Below are 26,193 nucleotides of genomic sequence, written 5' to 3' on the forward strand. Positions count from 1 at the left end.
AAGCTGAAACTCCAATACTTTGGCCACCTGATGCAAAGAGTTGACTCATTGGAAAAGACCCTGATGCTGGGAGGGGTTGGGGGCAGGAGGAGAAGGGGAAGACAGAGGATGAGATGGCTAGATGGCATCACCGACACAATGGACATGGGTTTGGGTGGACTCCGGGTGTTGTTGATGGACAGGGAGGCCTGGCATGCTGTGGTTCATGAGGTCACAAAGAGTCGGACACAACTGAGCGACTGAAGTGAACCGAACTGATGAATAAATACTCATATCAAGTTTACCCTTAACAGTCAAAAACCGGAAACAGAGGTTTTCAACAGATGAACAGAAAAATAAAGCCTGGTACATTCACACCATGAAATAATACTCAGCAATAAAAAAGAAGGAACCATTGCTACACACAACAGTATGAATGAATCTCCAGGGAATTACACTGAAGGAAAAAACCAATCTCAAACACCACATGATTCCATTTATATAACTATGCTGAAGGGACAAATAATAGATCTGGAGAACAGATTCACAGTTACCATGAAACAGGGCAGAGGGTAGGAGTAGAGGGCAAATGTCAGTTGGAGTGAGATGGGTGTGGTTATAAAAGAGAAATATGAGAGAACATGGTAGTGATGCAGCTGTTCCAAGGCTTACCTGTCATAGAAGAGACGTGATCTGTACATATGAAAAAACTGTATAGAACTCAATACACACATATTAATGCAAGTGAAACTGGAGGCATGTCAATAATATCTGTGGATGGTATCATGTTGATATGTTGGCTGTGGTAATTTTCTATCATTCTGTAAGATGGTACCATTTTACCATTTTACAATGGTAGATACCATTTTACCATTGGGGAACACTGGGTAATCAGAACACAGGATTGCTCTGTACTATTTATTATAACTGCATGTGCAGCTAAAGTTTTCTGAAAATAAAAACTTTCATTAGAAAGAGCTACCTCTATCTTACACTATGGAGAGTGAGGAATCTAAACTAAATATATGTCAAAGTATCATTTCAAACTCACCAACACTGGGTAGAATGGAGAGATGTGAAGAGCCCATATCTGGGTCACTGTCATTTCCCACTACAGTTTCTCTTCCCACAATAGTTTCATTTCCCACAACAGTTTCATTTCCCACTGTCTGATAGCTGTTATCCATGGTGGTTTCTGCTTGTCCTGGCATTTCTGTAAGTATAACTTTTTCAATTGCTGAAAGATAAGAACTCTCAAGTGTGAACTCTATACTGGGTGAGACTGTCCTTCAGGAAAGAATGGTAAATAAAGACATTATGACACAAAGGAAAAAAGATCTTTTAATTTTCCCTAGCAGATTTTCCCTTAAAAATGGCTGAAGGAAAATCTTCAAAAAACAAAACATATTATTAAAGAAGGAATCTTGGAGCATCATGAAGGAAGAAATAACAGTGGACAGATCAGAGATATGGATAGAGAGAAAATGAATCAACCACTCTTTGCTGCTGTAAACGTAAAATGGTACAGCCTCTCTGGAAAATTGTTTGGCAGTTTCTAATAAAACTAAACATGCTATTACTTATAAGACCCAGCAACTGCACTTTTGGCATTCATGACAGAGAAACAGAAATTTATATTTACACAAAAATCAATACATCAATGTTCACAGCACTTTACTTGAAATATCCAAAAACTCAGAAAGAAAAAAAACAAATTTTCTGCAATGTATGAATTTAAAAAAAAAAAACATCTCAGAAAGAAAAAAAATAAATTTCCTTCAATGTATGAATTAAAAAAAAACACACTGTGTGTGTATACATACACACACACCATGGAAAACTCTTCATCAATAGGAAGGAACTATAAGGAAATAAAAATTTATATTTACACAAAAGTATGTACATGAATATGTATAGCTGCTTTACTCCTAAGAGCCAAAAACTGAAAAAAAAAATCCAGATGCCCTTCAACAGGGGAAGAGTTAAAATGTTGTATATCCATAGCATGGAATATTCTGCAGCAGTAATAGTAATAAACTGTTGACACATGCCACAAACTGGATGACTCTTCAGGGAATTAGGCTGAGTGAAAGAAGCCAATCCCAAAGTTATATGGTATGTTATTCCACTTATATAACAATCTGAGACAAAATTATAGAAACAGAGAAGAGATCAATGGTAGCCAGGTGTTAGCGATGGGTCTTGGAGAAAGCAAAGCCTGGTTGTGTTTGTATAAAAGCAGTAGCAAGGGACCCTTGGGTGATGGTAACGATCTCTACCTTGACTGTGGTGTACTCTCTCACTGCATAGTGCTAAATACACACATGAAAGTGTACACACACATACACGTAAAACTGGAGGCACCTCAATAACGTCTGTGGGTTGTATCAATGTCAGTATATGGGTTGTGACACTGTACCAGTGTTTTGCAAGGTGTAGTCGTTGGGAAAAATAAAGCATAAATAGGATCTCTGTGCATTATTTTTACAGCTGCATGTGAATCTTAAATTATACCAAAAAGTTTTAAGAGCTACAACTGGCTTGTATTAAGGATGTGGATGGATCTAGACTAAACAGTGCTTACTCACAATATGTATCATTTCAAACTCACCAAAATTAGGTGGGGCGGAATGAGATGAAAAGTCAGTACCTAGACCAGTGATACTTCCCAATAAAGCTGGATAATACACTGTTTGAGAGCTGTTTTCCACACCAGTTTCTTCCTTTATTGGCTTTTGTGTAAGGATAAATTTTTCAACCCCTGAAAGAAAAGAACTCTTAATGGTGAATTCTACATGAAATGAAACTATCCTTCAAGTAAAAGGTGAAACAGAAACATTTTGAAACAAAGGAAGACTAAAAGAATCTGTCCCTAGCAGACTTACCCATATGGAGAGTTTAAGGAATATCTTCAAACAGAAAAGAGAGGATGAAAGAAGAAAATTGGGAGCATCAGAAAGAAAGAAAAAGCTATGATAAGAACAGAAATATGAATGTAAAGAAACTGGATCATTGCTGGTAAGAATGAAAAATGATACAACCTCTCCAGAAAACTGGCATTTTCTTACAAAATTAAACATGCTATTACCATAAGACTCAAAAATTGCACTCTTGGAATTCAAGACAGAAAAATTAGAACTTACATTTATACAAAAACCAGTACATGGATGTTCCTAACATCATTACACTTAATACTAAAAACCATAGGGAAAAAAACTAATGTCCTTCCATGGCTGAGTGGTTAAAAACAATTACTGCATATTGAAATCCTGTAAAACTATTCAGCAAAAAAAGGAAGTTTTGTACATGCAACAACGTGGATGAATCCTCAAGGAATTATGCAGAGTGAAAAAAATCCTCATAGTTTAGGTACCATAAGATTCCTTTTGTATAATATTCTTGAAGTGACAAAATTATAGAAACCAGTGTTTGCCAGGGGCTAGGGAATGAACAATGGGGAAGGAGAGGGTCATCTAAGAGAGGTGGGAGTGGCTATAAAGGGGCAAGAAGAGGCATCCTTATGGTAATGGAAATGTTTCTACATCTTGACGTGGTGGTGGATATTACATCTACTCATATGATGAAATCAGACAGAAATAAATATAAACACATACAAATTACCACAAGTAAAACTAGGGACATCTCAATAACATCTGTGTATTATATCAATGTCAATACCTGAGTTGTGATATTCTACTAGTTTTGCAAGATGTTATCATTGAGAGAAAAGGGTCAAGTGTAAAAGGGGTCTTTTAATTATTTCTTTTTTTTTTTTTTGGTGAGTTCATTAAATTTAGTTTATTTTTTTTTTCTTATAAATGTATGTGAATCTAAAATTATTCCAAAATAAAAAGTTTAATTTTAAAAAACGGACTACTACTAACTTGCATTAAGGATGCTGATGCGACTAGATTACATAGTGCTACTTATACTATGTATTATTTGAAACTCACCAAAATTGGGTGGGAGGTTGACTGATGATGAACTCGGGCCACTGTCATTTCCTGATATTGAGTAACTCATTGTCTCAGGCTTGTTCTCTAGGCTGGTTTCTGCTACCTCTGGCATAGTTACAGTAAAAACATTTTTTGAGTGCTTAAGAAAATAACTGTCAATCATTAATTCTATATGCAGTAAAACTATGTCTCATTAAGAAATGAGAAATAAATATATTCTTACATGAAGGAAAACTAAAAGAACTTGTCTCTTTGAGCATCAAGAAGAAAGAACAATGGAAAGAGAATAAATATACATGAAGAAAAATTATATCACATATATATTATGGGTAGAAGGAAAAATTACACAGCTCCTCTGAAAAATAATTTTAGCAGTTTCTTATAAAACTAAACATGGAATTACATGTGACCCAGAATTGCCCTCGTGAGCATTCATCTCAAAGAAATGTAGATTTATATTTATGTGAAAGCCGGCAAAGGACTGTTCATAGAGCTAAACTTATAACAATGAAAAATAGGAAATATCCCAAATGTCCTTCAATGGGTGAACAAATAAACAGTTACACACCCATACCATAGAATACAACTCAACAATAAAAAGGAAGAAACTCTTGATACAAGCAATGTGTGTGTGCATGTGCTCAGTCGTGTCCAACTCTTTGCGACCCCATGTCCTGTAGCCCACCAGGCTCCTCTGTCCATGGGATCTCCCAGGCAAGAATACTGGAGTGGGTTGCCATTTCCTCCTCCAGGGGATCTTTCCACCCCAGAGACCAAACCCATGTGTCCTGTGTCTCCTGCATTGGCAGGTGGATTCTTTACCACTTGAGCCATCTATGTTCAGTTAAAAAAAAAAAAAAAAGCCATGCCCAAAAGGTTCTATAGTACTTATGCCATTTAAATAACAATATTCAAATGACAAAATCATAGCAAGTCAAATTTGGGCTGGCCTGGGGCAGGGTGGGAGGAAAGGGTGACCAGAAGGAAGTAGCTGTGGTTAAGAAAAGGGCAATATGAAGGGTGTTTGTGGTAATGATGGAAATGTTCTGTATCATGACTCTGTGTGTGTGTGTGTGTGTGCGCGCGCGCGCGTGTGTGTGCGCGTGTGTGTGTGTGTGTTAGTCGCTCAGTCATCTCTGACTCTTTGCGACCCATGGACTGTAGCCAACCAGGCTTATCTGTCCATGGAATTCTCTAAGCAAGAATACTGGAGTGGGTAGCCATTCCCTTCTTCAGGAAATCTTTCCAATCCAGGGATCGAACCCTGGTCTCCCACATTGCAGGCAGATTCTTTACCATCTGAGCCACCAGGGAAGCCCAGAGCAAACACACTGATGCATGAAATAAAATTGCATAGAACTAAATGCACACACACACACACGTGGATTTAATCAATGTCAGTATACTGTTTTTTTTTTTATTTTACTATAGTTTTGCAAGATGTTTTTATTAAGGAAGATAGATGAAGCAAAAATAGGATCTCCATATAATTTCTTACAACTACACATGAATCTAAAATTACCTCAAAATTAAAAGCATAATATATAAAAGAGCTACCATGGAGTTGCATTAAGGAATCTAGATGAAACAGTGCTACTTGCAATGTATATCATTTCAAACTCACCAAAATTGGGAGGAATTAAGTCAGATGAGACAGTATCCTGGCCCCTGACATTTTCCAGTAAAGTTGGGTAATGCATTATCTTAGTGCTGCTTGCAAGGCTGGTTTCTGCTTCTCCTGGTGTTTCTACAAATAAAAAATTTTCAAGGGCTATAATATAAAAATTCTCATCCAGGAATTCCATACTGAGTGAAACTGTCCTTCAGAAAAGAAGGGGAAACAAAGACATTATCGCACAAAGGAAAACTAAAAGGTTTTGTCCTTGGCAGACTTATTCTTAAAGTAAATTTAAAAGAAAATCTTCTACCAGATAGGATATGATGAAAGAAGGACTCATGAAGCATCAACAGGAAGAAAGAACAGGAAGAGAGCAAAAATATGGCTCCAGAGAAACTCATACCTTTCTGGCAGGAATGGAAAATGGTACACCTACACTGGAAAACAGGTGAAAGTACAAAGTGACAGTCGCTCAGTCATGTCTGACTCTTTGCAACCCATGGACTATAGCCCACCAGGCCCTCTGGGCATGGGATTTTCCAGGCAAGAATACTGGAGTGGGTTACCATTTCCTTCTCCAGGGAATCTTCTCAACCCAGGGATCAAACCCTGATCTCCTGCATTGCAGGCAGATTCTTTACCATCTGAGCCACCAGGGAAGCCCAGTAGTTTTTCATAAAATTAAACATGATGTTAACATATAGCGAGCAATTGCACTCTTGGGTATTCATGTCAGAGAAATGAAAACTTCTATTTACACAAAAACCTGTACATGAAGATTCACAGCAGCCTTAGTCCTAACATAAAAACCTGGATTACAAAACTCTAAATTTTCTTAAACAGATGAATGGTTACACTATGACACATCCATACCAAGTAGCAGTACTGAGCAATAAAAAGGAAGGAACTACTGAACAACTTGGTTTAATCTCCAGGGCATTATACTGAGTGAAAAAAGCCAGTATCAAAATGTTATATACTATATGCCTCCAAATATATAACAATTTTGAAGTGACAAAGTTCTAGAGATGAAGAATAGATAAGTGGTTTCTAAGAATTAGGGATAAGGGAATGAAGAGGGCCAGGTCATCAGAGGGTGATGGGCATGGTTATAAAAAGGCAACACAAGTGATCCATGTGATGGAACTGTTGTCCCTTGACTATGGTGGTGGACATACAAACCTTATTACATGATCAATCAGAATAAAACTAAAAGTACAGACACACAGATGAATACAAGTCAAACTGGGAACAGTTGAATATGATCCATGGATTATATCAACATCAATATCCTGGTTGTGATATTTTACCATAGTTTCACAAGATGTTATCACTTTGGGAAATTGGGTAAAGGCTATGACTCTGTATTATTTCTTACAACTACATGTGAAGCTACAATTATCTCAGTATTTTTGTTGTTGTTGTTCAGTAACCCAGTCGTGTCCGACTCTTGGACTGTGAACCCATGGACTGCAGCATGCCATGCCTCCCTGTCCTTCACCATCTCTCAGAGTTTGCCCAAGTTCATGTCCATTGAATCGAAAAACCACTAGCACTAGTTTGCATTGAGGAAGCTTTTTAATCTAGATTACCAAGATGCTATTTAAAATGTGTGCCATTTCAAACTCACCAAAATTGGGAGGGATGCAGAGAGATGGCAAGGCAGTGTCTGGGTTCATGTTGTTATTTATAGCTGAATCTCTCACTGTCTCAAAGTTGTCGTGCAGACTGGATTCTGCTTGTGGAAGATGTGCTGTAGGTTGTGCTAGAGAATCCTGGGCAGATGAGAGATCATTGTTGGCACTTTCATCACCTTCATTGAAAAGGGACAGATAAAAACGCCTAGTTTCTGGGCTGCCTGACTCATGATTCGGCTGTAATGAGCATGCACAGACAATCACGGGAAGTGGTGGACTCTCGCTGCACTCCAGTTGCTGCCGTTCAGGGGATGCTGCTGACTGAAGAGATGTTCCTCCTGCATTGGTCTCAGCATCATTTTCCTGCCTCTCTGCTGGTAAAGATGGGTTATCATCTCCCTGTCCAGGATAAAAGAACAGGATGGGTTAAGGTCCTTTCTTTGGATTCTAGACATTAATTTTTCTATGAGGTATACAGTCAAAACCTTTATGCGTAAATCCAGATGATCTCTAAAATGACACATAGACAGTATAAATCATCTGTGAGTAAAAATAAACATTGAAAAGTAGGTAAAATCATTAATACCTTATTTTCCCTGCAACATCATTTTCCACAGTCAAGTATAAATGCTGAGTTTTGATTATATGATTTTTATTCCTCTTCATACCTACATTTTGATTGCACTTTATACCTTATGGTTACAAACAAAAATATTCAGCATCATGTCTCAAATCTAAACTTTAGCATTCTTCCAACAGAAGTTTAGTTTCCAACCTACTGCTAAAGTATAAATCAGTCTTGCTAATCTCAGACTTATTAGCTCTCTCTCACTTGTAACTGAGTGGTTCTTTAGGAAATATAGGTTTATGGAAGTAGTAAAAATGTTCTAATACTTACACAGGGTGACATCTGTGGTGTCTCCAAAGAACGCCGTATTTCTGAAACTAGTTCACGAAGGCGGTTAATTTGACTATTGATGATTTCAGTAAGTTCTTGCAAATTCTGTTACAATAAAAAAATTTAGTGTTCCTTTCTGGAAAAAACAGTAACATATAAGAAAATACCAATAAACCAAATTTTGACTGCCAGAATCAAAGAAAGTTCTCAAGCCATCAGAAATTTCTTGTTTCCCACTTGATGCCTGGTTGTTGGTGATCCAGAGCCAAGCTGGCTGAGATAAAGCACCCCAACTTCCCACTCAACTACTCCATATCATGCAGGCATTTGAAGAAGCTTGAATACTGGAAAGTAAATGTACCACAATTCCTATAAGCCATCACATTTATGATGGAGTCATTTTACATCAAGGAAGGTGCTTTTTTAGGAAAGAAATGTTCAAATCTGCTAAAAGGCAAAAGAGCCTCTTTCCATACAATGTCAGTATAAACTAACAGGCAGAGAGCGGCCCATTCCAGAAAGAATAGTGAGCCAAATACAATAGATGTTTGGCTTCAAAGTATTTTACAGTCATGCAATTAACAACCTTACAAAACCTTTGAGTACACAGCCCCTCTATGCCAATCAGTATGTAACTGATAAAACCCGAAAAATCCTGAAATACACAGAAATTTCATTCAGGCAAAAATACACTTATACAAAGAGGTCAGAACCACTACCTCATTCATTCATTAATTCAAGTTAAACGTTCATTGGGGGCTTACTACCTGTCAGAACAACTTTGCTAGATGCTGGGAATATGGACACTAAAAAAAAAAAAAGAAATACTCCTGCCCTAAGGAACTTCTATTTTAGCTGAAGAGAGAGAAAAATAGACAATATCAATAAATAAATTGATTAGCAGCCTAGAACAGTGTCCATGCACTGGCAGCATCAGTATCACCCACAGCTTGTCAGAAATGCAAAAAAAAATCCCCCACCTCAGACCTGCTGATACAGGAACTCATCGCTAGGAGAGAGCCCTCCAAGTAATTCTAATGCATGATCAAGTATGAGACTCACTGGCTTATTACACTGGGATAAATAGCACAGGGTCTAGGGGGACAAGGTTGAGTTCAAATACTAGAGTTCTACCGCTTATTAGCTCTATGAACTTGGGCACTTAACTTCTCTATGCTTCAATCTTCTCATATGTAGAATTGGGGGTAAAAATCTCAAAAGTTATCCTGAGGACAAAATGAGGTAATGGAGTCTTATACTGATATTAACATAGTAATTATAGTACATAATAACCAGTCCAATAATGCTCATCTATTATTATTATTACTACCAGTGCCATGACACAAGTAATAAGTGTGCACAGAAAAAATGGGACCCAATCCAGACTGGCAGTTATGGTAGGCTTTTCAGAGAAGGAAATGACTATGTTGAGAATTAAAAGGTGAGAAACTATTTGCTTGGTGAGGATGCATGGAAGGGCATATAGAACAGAAAGAACAGAAAATTCTAAAAGACCAGAACATGAATTAGCATAATATATTTAGGGAACTATCTATGGCTTAATACAAAATGTGAAACTTAGAGGAAAAAGCATTGGGGAAGAAAGCTGGGGAGGCAAGTAGTGCCATTTTGAGATTTTCACCCAATAGAAACTCAATCATGGGAAAGACATGAGGCAAACTCATCTTTAGAAAAGATTAAAATGCAAAATGGTGAGGATCTGAATCAAAGATGTGGTGGTTATGATGTACAAGAAACTGTTTTGAGTGATATTAAAGAAAGAGAATCCTTAGGACTTGGTTAATGGGGGAGAGGGGAAGGAACTAGTCAAAGATAATGTCTGGATTTCCAACTTAATTAAAGACATGATGGTAGTTAACCTGAGAGAGGGAATACGGAGAAAATTATTTTGTACACATTATACCAAGTTCTTCAGCAGGCATTGGCTAGATACATTCATGATTCTGGGGCCATGAAAAGTGGCAGAGGCTAAAGACATAGATTTGGGAATCAGAATTGTATCAAAGCAAAACCTTTGATAGAGAGAATCATTCAGATAGATTTAGACTGAGCAGAGGGGGACCAGTGGACAGCACAATGAACTTACAGGAGAAAGATGTAATTTCAAAAACAGAACAACACTTTTAATAATCCAAATGCTCCTAGACACTCAGGATGATATCACACAATAAAATAAAAATATTAATGCTATAAAACAGTGGCAATCAGAAAATAACAAATTACTGACAATTACAAATATAATTGATTGTGCCCCAAAAATACAAACACAACATCAGGAAGACAAAGACAAGGATATCTCTCAGAATGCTGTACATAGGTCAGAGACAGAAAATGAGATGAACATTAAGCAACACGGATGATGTAAGAGTTGTCACATCCAATTACAAGTCACTCCAGGGACTTTGCTAGTGGTCCAGTGGTTAAGAATCCACCTTCTGATGCAGGGGACGTGGATTCAACCCCTGGTGAGGGAACTAAGATCCCACACACCATGTGACAACTAGGCCCACATGCTACAATTAAGATCGATGCAGTCAAATTAATTAATTTTTTAACAAAATAAAAATTACTCCAGAGGGAATAGAGTATATGGAAAGGAAGAAATGAAGAAAAATTCTATCAGAGCTAAAGAATGGCACAAATATTCAAACTGAAAGGGCCCATGGATATATGGGAAAAAAATAAAGATTCTAAAAGTTTCCAAAGCCAGAGAAAAAATTTCACCTATAAAAAAAAAATCATAATACTAACGGACTTCTCAAGAGCACTTGATGCTAGAATAGAATTTCAATGGGAAAGTAATTTTGAATCTAGAATTGCATACTCAGCATGTGGGACAATTATGGGGAATAAGAGACATAAAAGGACACAAAGAAAATTTCAGATATACAAGGACTGAAAATTCAACTCCTATGCAACTTTCTGTGGGAAAAAAAATGTTTAAAAAGTAGTTACTCAGAGAAAATTGTAAAGAAAGCAAGAGGAGAATCCAAGATGAAGAAGCCATGGGATCCCAGAAACAGCAGGCAGTCAAAAGAAGTACTGAGATGACAGTTATGCCTCTAAAGTAATTGGTGCAAATTATAACAGGAAGGATTTGTTTGCAAAAAATTACGTAAAGAAGAAAGCAGACTCTATTCAACATGGAAATGACTCTGAAGCTCAAAAATCCTAGCAAAGAAATAAAAAGGCATATTTCTCCTTTCAACAAAAGTAGTCAGCAGAAAATCCAAAAGAAATAATCTTCTATAGAAGAAAATATTTAGACAAATAAAAAGTCACTGTTCAAATAAATCCAACTAGAATATGACATGATTTTGAGCGCTGTTGGAAGACAGGAGAGAATCCGCTGACCTTGATGCTTAGGACCCTGACTAGTAGAAAATTAGCAACTTAGCAACTTATAAGATTATATTTCTTAATTAATTCAAAATAGATTAAAGACTTGAATGTAAGACCAGAAACAATAAAACTCTTATAAGAAAACATAAGCAGAAAGTACCTTGACATCAGTCTTAGCAAAGTTTTTTGGATATGATTCCAAAGGCAACAGCAACAAAAGAAAAAATAAACAAATGGAACTATATCAAACTAAAAAGAAAAAAAAATTCTGCACAGTGAAGGAAACCATCAACAAAATAAAAAGGCAACCTATTGAAGGGGAGAAGATATTTGCAAATTATGTATCTGATAAGAGGTTAAAAACTAAAACATATAAAGAACTCATAGAACTCAACAAAAAACAACAAACTGATTAAAAAATGGGCAGAGGACTTGAACAGATTTTCCAAAGACATACAGATGCCCAATAGGCACATGAAAATGATGCTCAACATTTCTAATCAGGAAAACACAAATCAAAACCACAACATGATATCATCTCACAGCTGTCAGAATGGCTATTATCAAAAGGACAAGAAATAATAAGTGTTGGCAAGGATGTGGAGAAAAGACAACCCTCCGTGCTTTTGGTGGGAATGTAAATTGGCACAGCCACTATGGAAAATAATATGGATGTTCCTCAGAAAACTTAAAATAAAAATACCATATGATCCAGCAATTCCACTTCTAGGTATCTGTCCAAATAAAATGAAAAACTAATTTGAAAAGATACATGCACCTTTACGTTCACTGAAGCACTATTTACAATAGTCAAGATATAGAAACACCCTAACTGCCCATCAATGAATAAAGAAGATGTGGTATATATACAGACAGTGGGAAAGTACTCAGGCGTAAAAAAGAATGAAACCTTGTCATTTGTGACAACATGGATTGCTAAGTGAAGTAAGTCAAAAGAAGACAAACACCATGATTTCACTTACATGCAGAACCTAATAAACAAAACAAAAGTCACAGATACAGAAAACAGTTGGTAGCTGCCAGAAGGGAGTGTTGTTGCAGGGTGGGCAAAATGGGTAGAGTGGATCAAGGGATACAAATTTCCAGTTATAAAATAAATCATGGAGATGTAATGTACAGCATGGCAACTCCAGCCAATAACGCTGTACTGCAAATTTGAAAGTAACATAAGAAAAGTTGTCATCATAAGAAAAAAAATTTGTAACTGTATGGTGACAGATGATAACTAGACTTATTATGGTAATCATTTTGCAATGTATAAAAATGTTTAATCATTACACTGTACACCTGAAATTAATATCATGTTGTATGTCAATTAAGCTTCAGTTAAAAATAAAGATATATGTTTCCCTATGAGGCCAAAGATACCATTTGTTTGTATAGAAAATAATGTTTATAAAATCCTAGCACTGTATGTACTGATTAATTTTTATTTCTGTAAATAATTTGTATCTAAAACATGGAAGGCTTAGTAATAGTTTACAGAGCAGAATTTATATATTTGTCAGTGTTAGGAATGTGAGAAATGAGCATTAGAAAGAAGATAAATGGAGGACAGTGTATGGAATGGAAATGTCTAATTCTTATACAATGGGGTGTGATTACAGTTAAAAGACTGCTGTCTAAAGCTGACAGAACAGGTAATATAAGTTTAATAGCAAAAACTAACAGAGAGCAATAAACTATAAATTCAGTATAACTAATTTCAGAGTGGGGAAGATGAAAGAGCTAAATTCCTAATTTTTCAAAGTGATAAGTTAACAGTTAACACCAAAAGTTAACACAAAAAGAAATAGGGTGTATTATTTGTATAATGATAGAAACTACAAGAAGAATTTAAAATAGACTGTTAAAAGTGGTTACCTCCAAGGTATAGGGCCAAAGGTGGAGAAGAAAAGACTTTCATGTTTCATTTAAGCCATTCTCTATTCTTTAATTTTTCATTTAAGCCATTGTCTATTCTTTAACTTTTCTTTGAACTGTGTGTATATGTTTTACTTTTATGATTAAGAGAGCTAAAAACAGGAAGTCAGGCGCTTAGATAACATAAATGACATTTAAAGAACTGGGTTATAAAGATAAGCAGAGAGAGAAGATGACAGCTAGAGAGGGATAGGAGGCCAAAAGAAGTGATTTTAAAAAATAACAGTGGGAGAATGAATATGCTGAGAGTGACAGAGACAGAGGCTGAAGATCCAGGAAAGAGGAGGGTGATGGATGAAAGGAGGTGTCTGAACACAGGGAAAGAGGATCAGATGCAGAAACCAGAGGAAGTGATAGTGTTAGCCTTACAGGGGGAACCCTTTTCCCCCTCCAGTGGTCAGGAAGGAGGTTGGCAGAGATGGAACTAGGCAGGTTTGTGGGCTGTGAGAAGAATCGGGACTTGGAGGGGATTTCTGCTCCACGCTTCACCATTTTCTCCATGAAATAAGCGAGAAGGATTGGGGTTGTCTGAGGGTCACCAGTCCCCAGCAGAGGTCCTCCCCTCTGCTTCCCAGCCTGGCTGGACAGGGCTGGGGTTTTACTAAAGGGGATGCTGGGAAGGATAAAAAACAACAGGTGGAAGTGCTGCCCCTCGTGGCCTAGACCGGGAAGGGAAGGCGCTGAAGACAGGAGGGAGCCGGCACAGGAGGCGAAATGGAGAGGATCCCCCAGGGCCCACTGCAGGGCTGTGACTCTGAAACCTGGGCGTGTCTGATGGGAGATGCTCCATCCCACCGCGTCTTGCACAATCGTTCAGAAGGTCCTGGCAGAGCCCTGTCAACCTCATTCATCAACCTCGTGGATCCTGATGTAAAGCAGGCTGGGCTAGCACTGCTCAAAATCAGAACTCCCTACTTAGCCCCTACGTTCCTGCTCTCTGTACATCCTTCCCCAGAAGACACCAAAAGTCCCCTTTACGTGTTCCACTTCTGTTCTCAATAGTGATAATGATAAAGACTCTCATAAACACTTCTTACTTTTCAAAGTATGTTAGTTCATTGTATCAAAGAAATGTTACATGTTAAGAAACATTTGTTATAAATGTTCATTATTGCTAGGGTATGCAGCTCACAAAATCCTTGATAGTTACATACTTCTATCAGTCTCCACCAATATGTCAATTTTTACAAAATCCCCTCAAAATTATATAAGATATACTCATTAAAAAAACAGTGGTGGGCTGCCATTGTACTTCAACTGAGATATTTTAACACGCATTTAGGCATAATAAATTTCATCCAAATCAGCCAACTTCCTTAAAAGAGAATATTGGAGAAATTCAGTATTGAACAGTCTAGATGAAAGACACTTAACTACAGTTGACCAGTTATGGGCTATATTTTTTAAAAAACAAAAACCATATTTTTATTTCAAGTTTTTCACTTAGGAATGTTGTTCTAAGTAGATATTTTTTAAAGTATCACAATGGAATGAATAATCATAGAGAACTTGGCATAGCAAAATTTCTATTAATAGTACAATGACACTCATGCTGCAACTAAAAGATCTTGCAGGCCACAATGAAGATGGAAGAACCCACAGGCTGCAACTAAGACCCAGAGCAGCCAAATAAATAAATATTATTAAAATGAGTACAATGACATTAAATGATGTAAAGAAAATTATAATCAATATTTTGGAAAACTACATTTAAGACACAACTTTGATACCTGACAATAGCGTTGGAGTCGAATAATTTGGTTATGACGATGTCCATTAAATAAATCTTCAGCTGTATGGTTCTATTAATATCAGAAAAATAAGTAAGTCAATACTTAATATCTCTAGGAACCAAATAAAGCACTAAAAATATATACTTTGCTCTATATTAATTGTTTTCTTTTTTACCTCAAAAGTATTTCAGAAATCTACAATATAAAGCATAGATGAAGTAAAACCAAACCCCACAATCATGAGGATGAAAAAGATAAAAGCCAATTAAAAAGAAGACTAAAAGAATGAAGTTATTATATAAGCTTAGATTAAGAAAAGCTCCTGAATATTCATATGAACAGTTTATAATATACATACAAATAGACATAGTCATAAATGTATGTGTATCCTGAATTAGTAGACACACTTATTTCCTAGCTCTGTCTACTAAGTGGGACTAAGATCTACTAAGTAGGACTAAGATCTTGCTACACAAGAGTAGCAATGAACACACCTAGCATCCAGAGCTTGGTTTCTAAATACCACTCTCCAATAAAAGGAACCAGAGGTGAATTGAAAGACAGGTGAATTCCAGAGCTGGGACAGGGAAAAGTATATATGAGGCTAGAACATCTTGTAATGTCAGAAAATATGGAATTGCTCAAAAAAGAAGGAGAATGTCAAACGGTCACAGGAGCCAGAAGGAGCTCTCAATATATCATCAAAGCTGTAAAATTTGATTGATAAAATAGTGGCAATATTGGATTATAATGTATATAATACAATAAATGCCCACCAGTCCATATTGATATAAAATATATAACTGAATAAATAGGGAAGAAAAGATAGTTATTCCTTACAAATTAATTCCACAATAAATACAAAGAAATAAGGGAAACAGAAAGTCACCAATAGGCAAACACCACAGTAGTAAATGTTGCAGATAAAATCCACGGTAAAATCCATGAGCTAACTCAACACCAGAGAAGGCAATGGCACCCCACTCCAGTACTCTTGCCTGGCAAATCCCATGGACGGAGGAGCCTGGTAGGCTGCAGTCCATGGGGTCGCTAGGAGTCGGACATGATTGAGTGACTTCACTTTCACTTTTCACTTTCATGCACTGGAGAAGGAAATGGCAACCCACTCCAGTGTTCTTGCCTGGAGAATCCCAGGGATGGGGAAGCCTGGTGGGCCCCCGTCTATGGGGTCGCACAGAGTCGGACACGACTGAAGCGACTTAGCAGCAGCAGCAGCAGCAACTCAACACAGAGCAAATAGTTGAGGACAGGATATGAGCACAAAGTATACTCCTTCCCAAAATATTTATTAATTACAAAGGGGAAATAGTAATTTTACAATGAAAAAATCCAGACCACCACCAGATGATTGGTGTTAACATCACCAGTAAAAAGACATATGGACATCTCAAACTTCTGATATGATTCATGAGGAGACAACATTGTGTATGTGGTGTTCTTGCCAAATTGCATAATTTCAATCTATTCAAAAGAAAATATCAGACATACAAAAATCAAGGACACATTTTACAAAATAAATGATTAGTACATTCATCAAAATGGTCAAGGTCACAAAAGACAAGGAAAGACTAAGGAGTTGTCACAAACTGGAAGACGCAACTAAAATCAATGAGGAATACTGGATTAGAACAGAAAAAAGACTGGAGGAGAGGGGATGGTGAAAATCAAACAAGGATGCAGTTTAGCTAATTGTAAGGTACCAGTATTAATATCCTGGTTTTGAAAACCGTACTGTAGTTAAACAATTACCATAACTTTAAGTTACGCAGGTCAGTTAACATTAAGGAAAATTTTGTGAAAGACAAGAACTCTCTGTAATGTATTCGTAACTCTTCCATAAATCTAAGTGAAAGAAAGTGAAGTCACTCAGTCGTGTCCGACTCTTTGCAACCCCATGGACTGTAGCCCACCAGGCTCCTCCATCCATGGAATTTTCCAGGCAAGAGTACTGGAGTGGATTGCCATTTCCTTTTCCAGGGGATCTTCCTGACCCAGGGATTGAACCCAGGTCTCTTGCATTGCAGGCAGAGGCTTTACCGTCTGAGCCACCAGGGAATCCCCCATAAATTTAAAACCATTTAAAAAATTAGAAAAGTTACTGAAGCAGGGTACAAAACCACTATGAATTTCTATTAGATAAGGAAAAGAGAAAAATAAAATGGTAAAGTACTCATGTAAGAGAAATATTTCCTTGGGCTCACAAGTTCAGAGTAACTCCACAGTAAATGAAAGCTGAAAAGAATTTTAATCACTGTCTTTATGACAGTAAATGTGAATACATTTGGCAATTATCAATTAATACTACAAAAATATTCAGTCTGATGTACATTCATTAATGACACTTCCACCTTCTCCACAATCAGGTGTTCATGTTCTTACATAGGGAGGGTTTATTAATAAACCAAAAGGAAATATAAAAGAAAGAATTGAAAGAAAAGCTTTAAGGCTTCAAAGGCCTAAAGGACCTCTGCCCATTGCAAGCATTACAATAACATGGAAAGATATTTGCAGAACTGTTTTCTCATTAAGTCAACTATACTTAGGACAAAATTTTCCATTAAGCTTAACCCCTTATGTACTTTAGGATGGAAAGACTAGTCTTCTAGTAATCTGGTACCAGAACTGCTTTAAAAACAAATATTTCTAACCACAAAGAACTAATGTTGTATGACTTTTAACTTTCAAATAATCCAACAGTGACACTCTGTGGACAAAGCAGGAAGCACTTAAGCACCGGTTTTTCTTAATAAAATTACTCTAAGACACCTTAAATCCCTTTTTGGAATAAAACACAGTATAAATAAGTAAACAGACAGAAAATAGCCATTTGATTTAATTATAATAACTCTTTATTCTAAGGATAAATTATGAACTATAAGGATAATTTTAATAGAACTATACCAAGTAACTATCAGTGTCTTTGTTTTTAAAATTATCTGAATTAGCCCTGCATCACAAATTTATTAGGCAGTAAAAATTTTATGGAATTATAGTAGATTAGTATAAAAACAATATTGTCATCTTACCCTTCTACAATGCTTTATGCTTTTCAAAGTACTTCCACATAAATATGTCAAAAACCATGGCTCTTGGAAGGCAAATAACACTATACCTCAAAGATTAAAACATCAGGGCTGACAGAAGTTAAAAGAACTGCCTACAATAATTAGGTGGTATTACTATCCTCATCCTCATGTAAGTAAATTACTGTATTTTCTGTTAAACTTAATTATAAACAGTTTAATAATCTATTTTATTCAACTTCAGAGATCTAGAAGCATAGCACAATATGATGAAAATGTAAAATAGCACAACCACTTCAAAAAACTGTTTGTCAGTTTCTTATAAACTTTAATCTACCCTGTGATCCAGTATCTCCACTCCTGAGGATTTACCCAAATTAAATGTAAACATATGTTGACAAAGAGACTCCCATAATAATGTTCATAGCCACTTTACTTGTAATAACCAAAAACTGGAAACAACCCTAAAGTCCATCAAAAGGAGAATGAATAAACAAATCATAGATATTCATACAATGGAATATTACTCAGTAATAAATGGAAATGAAATATTGCTACAACCAGATGAATTTCAAAACATCACTCTAAGGAAAAGAGACCATGGCATGAAAGAATGCACACTGTGTGAGTCTAGATATTGTAAAGTTCTAGAACAGGCAAAACTAATCTATGATGGAAAAAAACATCAGAATGGTATTTCAAGGTTCAAGGGGATGGAAACTTACTGCGAACAGTTATGAGGGAACTTTCTGGGATGATGTAAATATTCTTTACCTTGATAGAGGGGGGCATACATATTTGTTGAAACTCGCTGAACTTAAGATCTCAAGTTATACTTAAGATCTGTGCATTTCACTATATGAAATTAAACCCAATCTATTAAAAGAAAGCTGAATGAAAAAAAGAAAAATTTTCACTTTACTGTACAAACCATGTGATCATCTTCTGGAATAGATAGTCGCGCTTTTTTGCACAACGGCACAGACTCCACTTCCTCTGAGTCAGGGTTACCTCCTTTTAAAATTGCCAGACATGAAACTATTTGGCTATTTAATGCTTCAAAATCTTCCATGTCTAAAAAGCAAATGCATAAAAAAGTTACTTAACACACTCACGGCTTTAATAAATTTAATATGGATAGATATGTTTTCAGAATGCCAACTCAGGTTGAATTGGAGTTCTAGCTGAATTTTAGAGAGCAACAAAATGAGAATTCTTCTATTAGTGCTTTAGGATAAACTTTATTGCCCACAAGTAGGAATAAGAACACAGAACAAACATGGTTCCAAATTCTGAAGCAAATGCTTTACAATCTAAATGCTACAGCATAAGTGCTGAAAACAAATGAACAGAGCATGAGTCCTAACTGCTCTGGTCAAGGAGTTCAGAGGCTTTTCACTCAGGGAGGCTGCAGGCCTCCAAATTTAAGTCAGGAGTCTTTTCGAGCTTGGGCCTCCACCATGGTGTGGCCTGGGCAGACCACTAAGACATCAGCTTCTCCCCTGACAGGTGAAAACTGGGCGAAATTACATCTAAGGTCATCTCAATGCTAAAATTATGACTGCTTCCATAGTTAAATTTTATATTAAACCTAAATAACTGCATGTGAAAAATAAGCCAAAATCTCTTCTAGAATTATGAAGGCTCATTTATGGTTGAGTCATTCATCTCTGCAACCAGAAAAAGACATTGAGTGCAATGCTATTATAGCATATCTTGCTGGGAGGGTCGTTCATGAGAGAGTTAATACCCTTTATCCATCCTGAGCCAGAGTAGTAATAAGAGGCAGAATGATAAGATTCGAGTTTCATCTCTTTTCCTATTTCCTTTTCATTCTACAGTAGAGATACTAGTCATGAACGAAGGTTCAGAAGCAAGAAATCAAAAGAGATAAAGACTCTCAAGTTAGATAAATGCTGACTAATATTGTGGGGAAAATTCAATTATGAAATACCTCCAATTTGAGCTATAACCTCACTTTAAAAAAAAACTCACTTTTTATTTTTAAACTAGTTGCTTTTTTCTGACTAATACAAGCTATGGATAATTAAACTGTAGTGTTCTCATACAAAGAAAGAACTACACAGCAATGGGAATAAACCAACTGCTGCTATACACTGTGAGAATGAACCTCACAACCATAGCATTGAGTAAAAGACACAAAAGAGAATATAGTTGTGATATCATGAATTTATAATAAGAAATATGTATTTGGTCTCTATCCTGGTTTCTACCACTGAGTTCCTAAAATCCTTAAAATGTTTTAAGTGATGAGTGATCAGATATCTTTTGTTATGTTATTGAGGTTACTTTTGGAACGTCTCTGGATCACCTAAGGATAGAGGCTGGTCACCAGAGGAACCAACCACGTGACTAGTAGATGGGCACTTCCAGTCCCATTCCCCTAACCTCCAGGAGGGGAGAGGGGCTGGAGGTTGAATCAATCACCAATGGCCAATGATTTAATCATGAATATGAAATAAAGCCTCCATAAAAACTCAAAGAGAGTTCAGATTCATCCACCTCATTAGAACTGATTCAAATGTATTCTTTTTAATGGCTGAGTAAGCCAGAAGGAAAAACATAAATACAGTATACTAACGCACATATATGGAATTTAGAAAGATGGTAACAATAACCCGGTGTACGAGACAGCAAAAGAGACACTGATGTATAGAACAGTCTTATGGACTCTGTGGGAGAGGGAGAGGGTGGGAAGATTTGGGAGAATGGCAATGAAACATGTAAAATATCATGTAGGAAACGAGTTGCCAGTCCAGGTTCGATGCATGATGCTGGATGCTTGGGGTTGGTGCACTGGGACGGCCCAGAGGGATGGTATGGGGAGGGAGGAGGGAGGAGGGTTCGGGATGGGGAACACATGTATACCTGTGGCGGATTCATTTTGATATTTGGCAAAACTAATACAATTATGTAAAGTTTAAAAATAAAATAAAATTGGAAGAATAAAAAAAAATAAAATAAAATAAAATAAATGATAAAACAGGAAAAAAAAAAAAAAAACTCAAAGAGAGTTCAGAGAGCTTCCGGGTTAGTGAACACACGGATATTGAGGAGAGTGGAGCTAGGAGAGGGCTTGAAAGCTCTGTGCCCTTTCCTCATACCTTGCTCTGTGCATCTCTTTCATTTGCCTAAGTTATATCCTTTTATAATAAACCGTTATTCCAGTAAGTAAAATCTTTCTCTGAATTCTGTGAATCTCACTAGCAAATTAATCGAACCCAAGCAGGTTGTGGGAACCTCTGATTTGTAGCAAGTCGATCAGAAGCACCAGTAACAGCCTGGGCTTGTGACTGGGATATGGGCAGGGGGAGACAGTCTTGTAAGACTGATATCTCAACCTGTGGAATCTGACACTATCTACATTAGGCAGTGTTAGAATTGAGTCGAATTCTCAGACACCCCGCTGGTGTCCAAGAATTGCTTGATGTTGTGTGGGAAGCCCCAACACACTCAGTAGAAAGATAATGTATGATCTGACTGACCTAAAACTCAATCTAAAGACAGACAAAAATAATCAATGGTGAGAGACATCAGGACAGCACTACCTTGCAAGAGAGTACTGACTAAAAGGGAGGTGAGAGCTGATTCTGGGGAGCTCATAACCTTCTATCTTTTGGTGTGGGTGTTGGTTATATGTGTGAATTAATTTGAAATTTTATGCTGTGTATTTATGATTTGTGCATATTTTTGCATGTGATAAATTTCTATAAAAAGTCAACCTAAAATTAAGTTCTTTATAAAAAATTCAGAATCTAAATTAAGTAATCCATCACTAATAAATATCATAACCCTGAAATACAATTCCTTTTCTCTTTTTTTTTTACTCTCTATTTTATATAGTAGTTTGACCATACTGTAAACTGAACAATTTTGTATGCCATTTATAATTTTTAAAATAGTTTAAATGCCTGCATAATATTCCATTATGTGTATGTCCACAGGTTATGTTATCTGTTTTCTGTTGCAGGACATTAATACAGCTTCCAGTTGCTCACTATTTTGTTATAATGATGTGTACACATTCAAATGTAAATAGTTATGTATATCTCTGAGTAGTTCCTTATAGTGGATATATAGAAGAATCCCTAGGTCAAAGGCTATGAATCTTTCAGGGGCTCTTGACAGGTGCTGCCAAAATGTCCAAAAAGGTTACACTAATTTACATTCATAAAAACTGTAGTGCAATTGTTTTTCTCCATTAACACTAAAACAAATCATGTAAAAATTGCTAATCTGATAAATGAAAGTTTATTTCATTTTTTGTATCCCATTTTAATTTGCATTTCTCGTTACTAATTCAGTTGAATATTTTTCAGATGTTTTCTATCTATTAAGAGTTCTTGTCCTGTAACTTGTTATTTTTCATGTCCATGTCCTCTGCTCATTGCCCTATTAGAGTTTCAGTGTTTCCTGTTTGATTTGCATGATGTCTTGCTATCTTAAGGATAGTAACTCTGGAAAATGCATATTTTTAGGAAATACTTTTCCCAGGTATTGATGTAATTTTTGAGGTCTGAGTTTGTGAGATAGGGAGGGGTTATTTGTCCTTAACTTTATCAAATTAATTAATATTTTTGTGCTTTCTTGAACTGCTTCTATACTCAATCTTCCACTAGGATTAGAAAAAAACATTCAACTATGCTTTCATCTAGTCTTCCATACTTCCATTTACTGCATATTCAGCTCTTCAATTCATCTTGAAATTATTTAAGAGTGATGTGAGGCAAAATCAAGTGGGCTTCCCCATTTCTAATAGTTAACCATTCATACCAGCATGATTTGCTACGTAATATGATATTCATATTAATATACTGTAGTATATTAACTCTAAATTCTTTATTCTGTTTATGATCTTCCTATTGCATTAAATCTGGCTCCCTACTTCAAAACTAGTACCATAATATTTCAATAATTGTACTTTTAAATGTTTTGTGTGTTTGATATGGTAAATTACCACCTGTCCATTAAATAGGTTTTCCCAAGGCTTTTTAAAGGTACACTAGGGTATTTTTTTCTCAACCAGGAAAAATTTGTGTCTCTCCACTTACTCAAGCCTTTTTTCATGACCCTCAGTAAAGTATGTGCTTTCCTTTCATATAGGTTCTGCTATTTTTTTATTCCTTACAATTTTAAATATTTATTTGTAGCCATTATCTTTGGGGTTTTTTCCCTATATATCTTCTAAATTGATGCTGGTATGTGAGAAAATAATCTGTCCTTATAATTTAAAAAATTATCTAAACTGCCCCAAGGAAAAAAAATCTCAACAGATCTATAACAAGTAAAAAGATTAAATCAATCACCACAAACCTCCCAGTAAAGATAAGGTGTGGACCAGCGGACCTCAATGCTGGATTCTACCAAATATTTAAGGAGAAATTAACACACCGATCCTTCTCAAACTCTTCCAAAAAATTTAAGAATTACTCTGATACCAAAGTCAGATAAAGACATAAGAAAAACAGGCCAATATCCCTTATGAATACAGATGTAAAAAATCCTCATCAAAATATTAGCAAGTCTAATCCAACAGCATATTAAAAGAATTATTCACCATGACCAAGAGGGATTTATCCTAGGAATGCAAGGTTGGTTTAACATAAGAAAAACAATCAATATAACACATCACATTAATAGAATAAAGAGGGGAAAAAAACAAGATCATATCAATTAATGCCAAAAAGACATCAGACAAAATCCAACACCATTTCTTACAAAAATTCTCAGAAAACCAGGAACAGAGGGGAAATTCCACAACTAGATAAATAGTATTTATGAAAACCCACAGCTAACATCACATTCAGTGGTGAGTGACTTGAAAACTTTCCCCCTACGATCAGGAGCAAGACAAGGATGCCCACTTTCACCACTATCAACATTATACTAAAAATCTTAACCAGAGCTATTAGGCTGTCTGGAGGCAGAAATGCCAAATCACTCCAGTACACTAGCTGTGAGAACCCCATGAACTGTATAAAAAGGCAAAAAGATATGACACTGAAAGAGGAGCCCCCCAGGTCAGAAGGTGTCCAGTATGCTACTGGGGAAGAGTGGAGGACAACTACTACTATCACCAAAAAGAATGAAGTGGCTGGGCCAAAGGGGAATTGACACTAAGCTGTGGATGTGATACGTGAGGAAAGTAAAACCCGATGCTGTAAAGAACAGTATTGCATAGGAGCCTGGAATGTTAGGTCCATGAATCAAGGTAAATTAGAAGCAGTCAAACAGGAGATGGCAAGAGTGAACATCAACATTTTAGGAATCAGTGAACTAAAATGGACAGGAACGGGCGAATTTAATTCAGATGACCATTATATCTACTACTGTGGGCAAGAATCCCTTAGAAGAAATGGAGTAGCCCTCATAAATCAACAAAAGAGTCCAAAATGCAGTATTTGGGTGCAACCTTAAAAATGACAGAATGATCTCAGTTCTTTTCCAAGGCAAACCATTCAACATCACAGTAATCCAATACTATGCCTCCACCACTGATGGTGAAGAAGCTGAAGTTGATCAGTTCTATGTAGAGCTAGACGACTTCCTAGAACTAAAATCAAAAAAAAAAAAAAAGATGTCCTATTCATCACAGGGGATTGGAAGTAGGAAGTCAAGAGATACCTGGAGTAACAGGCAAATTTGGCCTTGGCATACAAAACGAAGCAGAGCAAAGGCTAACAGAATTCTGCCAAGAGAAAGCACAGGTCATAGCAAACACTCTTTTTCAATAGCACAAGAGACGACTTTACACATGGACATCATCAGATGGTCAAAACTGAAATCAGATCGATTACATTCTTTGTAGCCAAAGATGTAGAAGCTCTATACAGTCAGGAAAAATAAGACATGGAGCTGACTGTGGCTTAGATCATTAGCTCCTCACAGCAAAATTCAGGCTTAAACTAAAGAAAGCAGGGAAAACCAGTAGGTCAGTCAGGTACGACTTAAATTCCCTATGAATACACAGTGCAGGTGAGGAACAGATTCAAGGGATTAGATCTAGTAAACAGAGTGCCTGAAGAACTATGGACAGAGGTCTGTAATACTGTACAGGAGGCAGTCAACAAAACCATCCCAAAGAAAAAGAAATGCATGAAGGCAAAACGATTGTCTGAGGAGGCTTTACAAATAGTTGAGAAGAGAAGAGAAGCAAAAAGCAAGGGAGAAAGGGAAAGTTACACCTAACTAAATGCAGAGTTCCGGAGGATAGCAAGGAGAGACAAAAAGCCTTCTTCAGTGAACAATGCAAAGAAATAGAGGAAAACAACAAAGAGTAAGACTAGAGAACTCTTCAAGAAAACTGGAAACATCAAATGAACATTTTATCCAAAGATGGGCACAATAAAGAACAGAAACGGTGGAAACGTAAAGATCTAATAAAAGCAGAAGAGATCAAGAAGAGATGGAAAGAATACACAGAGGAAGTGTACAAAAAAGATCTTAATGACTCAGATAACCACGACGGTATAGTCTCTCACTCAAAGCCAGACTTTCTGGAGTGTGAAGTCAAGTAGGCCTTAGGAAGCACTCCTTCTAATAAAGCTAGTACAGATGATGGAATTCCAGCTGATCTATTTAAAATCCTAAAAAAGGATGCTATTAAAGTGGTGCACTCAATATGTCAGCAAATTTGGAAAACCCAGAGCAGTGGCCACAGGACTGGAAAAGGTTAATCCTCATTCCAATTCCCAAGAAGGGCAGTACTAAAAAATGTTCAAATCACTGGACAATTGTACTCATTTCCCATGCAAGTAAGGGTATGCTCAAAATCCTGCAAGCTAGACTTCAGCATTATATGAACTGAGAACTTCCAGATGTTCAAGCTGGGTTTAGAAAAGGCAAAGGAACCAGAGACCAAATTGCCAATATTTACTGGATCATAAAGAAAGCAAGGGAATTCCAGAAAAACACCTACTTCTGCTTCACTAACTACACTAAAGCCTTTGACTGTGTGGATCATAACAAACTGTGGAAAACTCTTAAAGAGACGGGAATAC

The 26,193-nt window shown here is 36.5% G+C and overlaps 1 protein-coding gene across 1 annotated transcript in view; it reads right to left on the reverse strand.

Annotated features, from left to right (window-relative positions):
- Positions 1-26,193, reverse strand: part of BEND2 (BEN domain containing 2) — a 54,693-nt gene that overhangs the window by 23,946 nt on the left and 4,554 nt on the right. Inside the window, exons 4-12 of the mRNA XM_086388856.1 lie at positions 19,104-19,246; positions 15,126-15,197; positions 8,089-8,193; positions 7,146-7,589; positions 6,427-6,497; positions 5,493-5,756; positions 3,933-4,087; positions 2,591-2,740; positions 1,031-1,192 (exon numbers count right to left, since the gene is read on the reverse strand). Coding sequence (XP_086244982.1) covers positions 1,031-1,192; positions 2,591-2,740; positions 3,933-4,087; positions 5,493-5,756; positions 6,427-6,497; positions 7,146-7,589; positions 8,089-8,193; positions 15,126-15,197; positions 19,104-19,246 — 1,566 coding nt within the window. The remainder of the gene's footprint in view (positions 1-1,030; positions 1,193-2,590; positions 2,741-3,932; positions 4,088-5,492; positions 5,757-6,426; positions 6,498-7,145; positions 7,590-8,088; positions 8,194-15,125; positions 15,198-19,103; positions 19,247-26,193) is intronic.

This window comes from Bos grunniens, chromosome X (genome assembly GCF_055505025.1).
Source record: "Bos grunniens cultivar Pamir isolate PY7600 chromosome X, Bosgru_T2T1.0, whole genome shotgun sequence".
Lineage (NCBI taxonomy): Eukaryota > Metazoa > Chordata > Mammalia > Artiodactyla > Bovidae > Bos > Bos grunniens.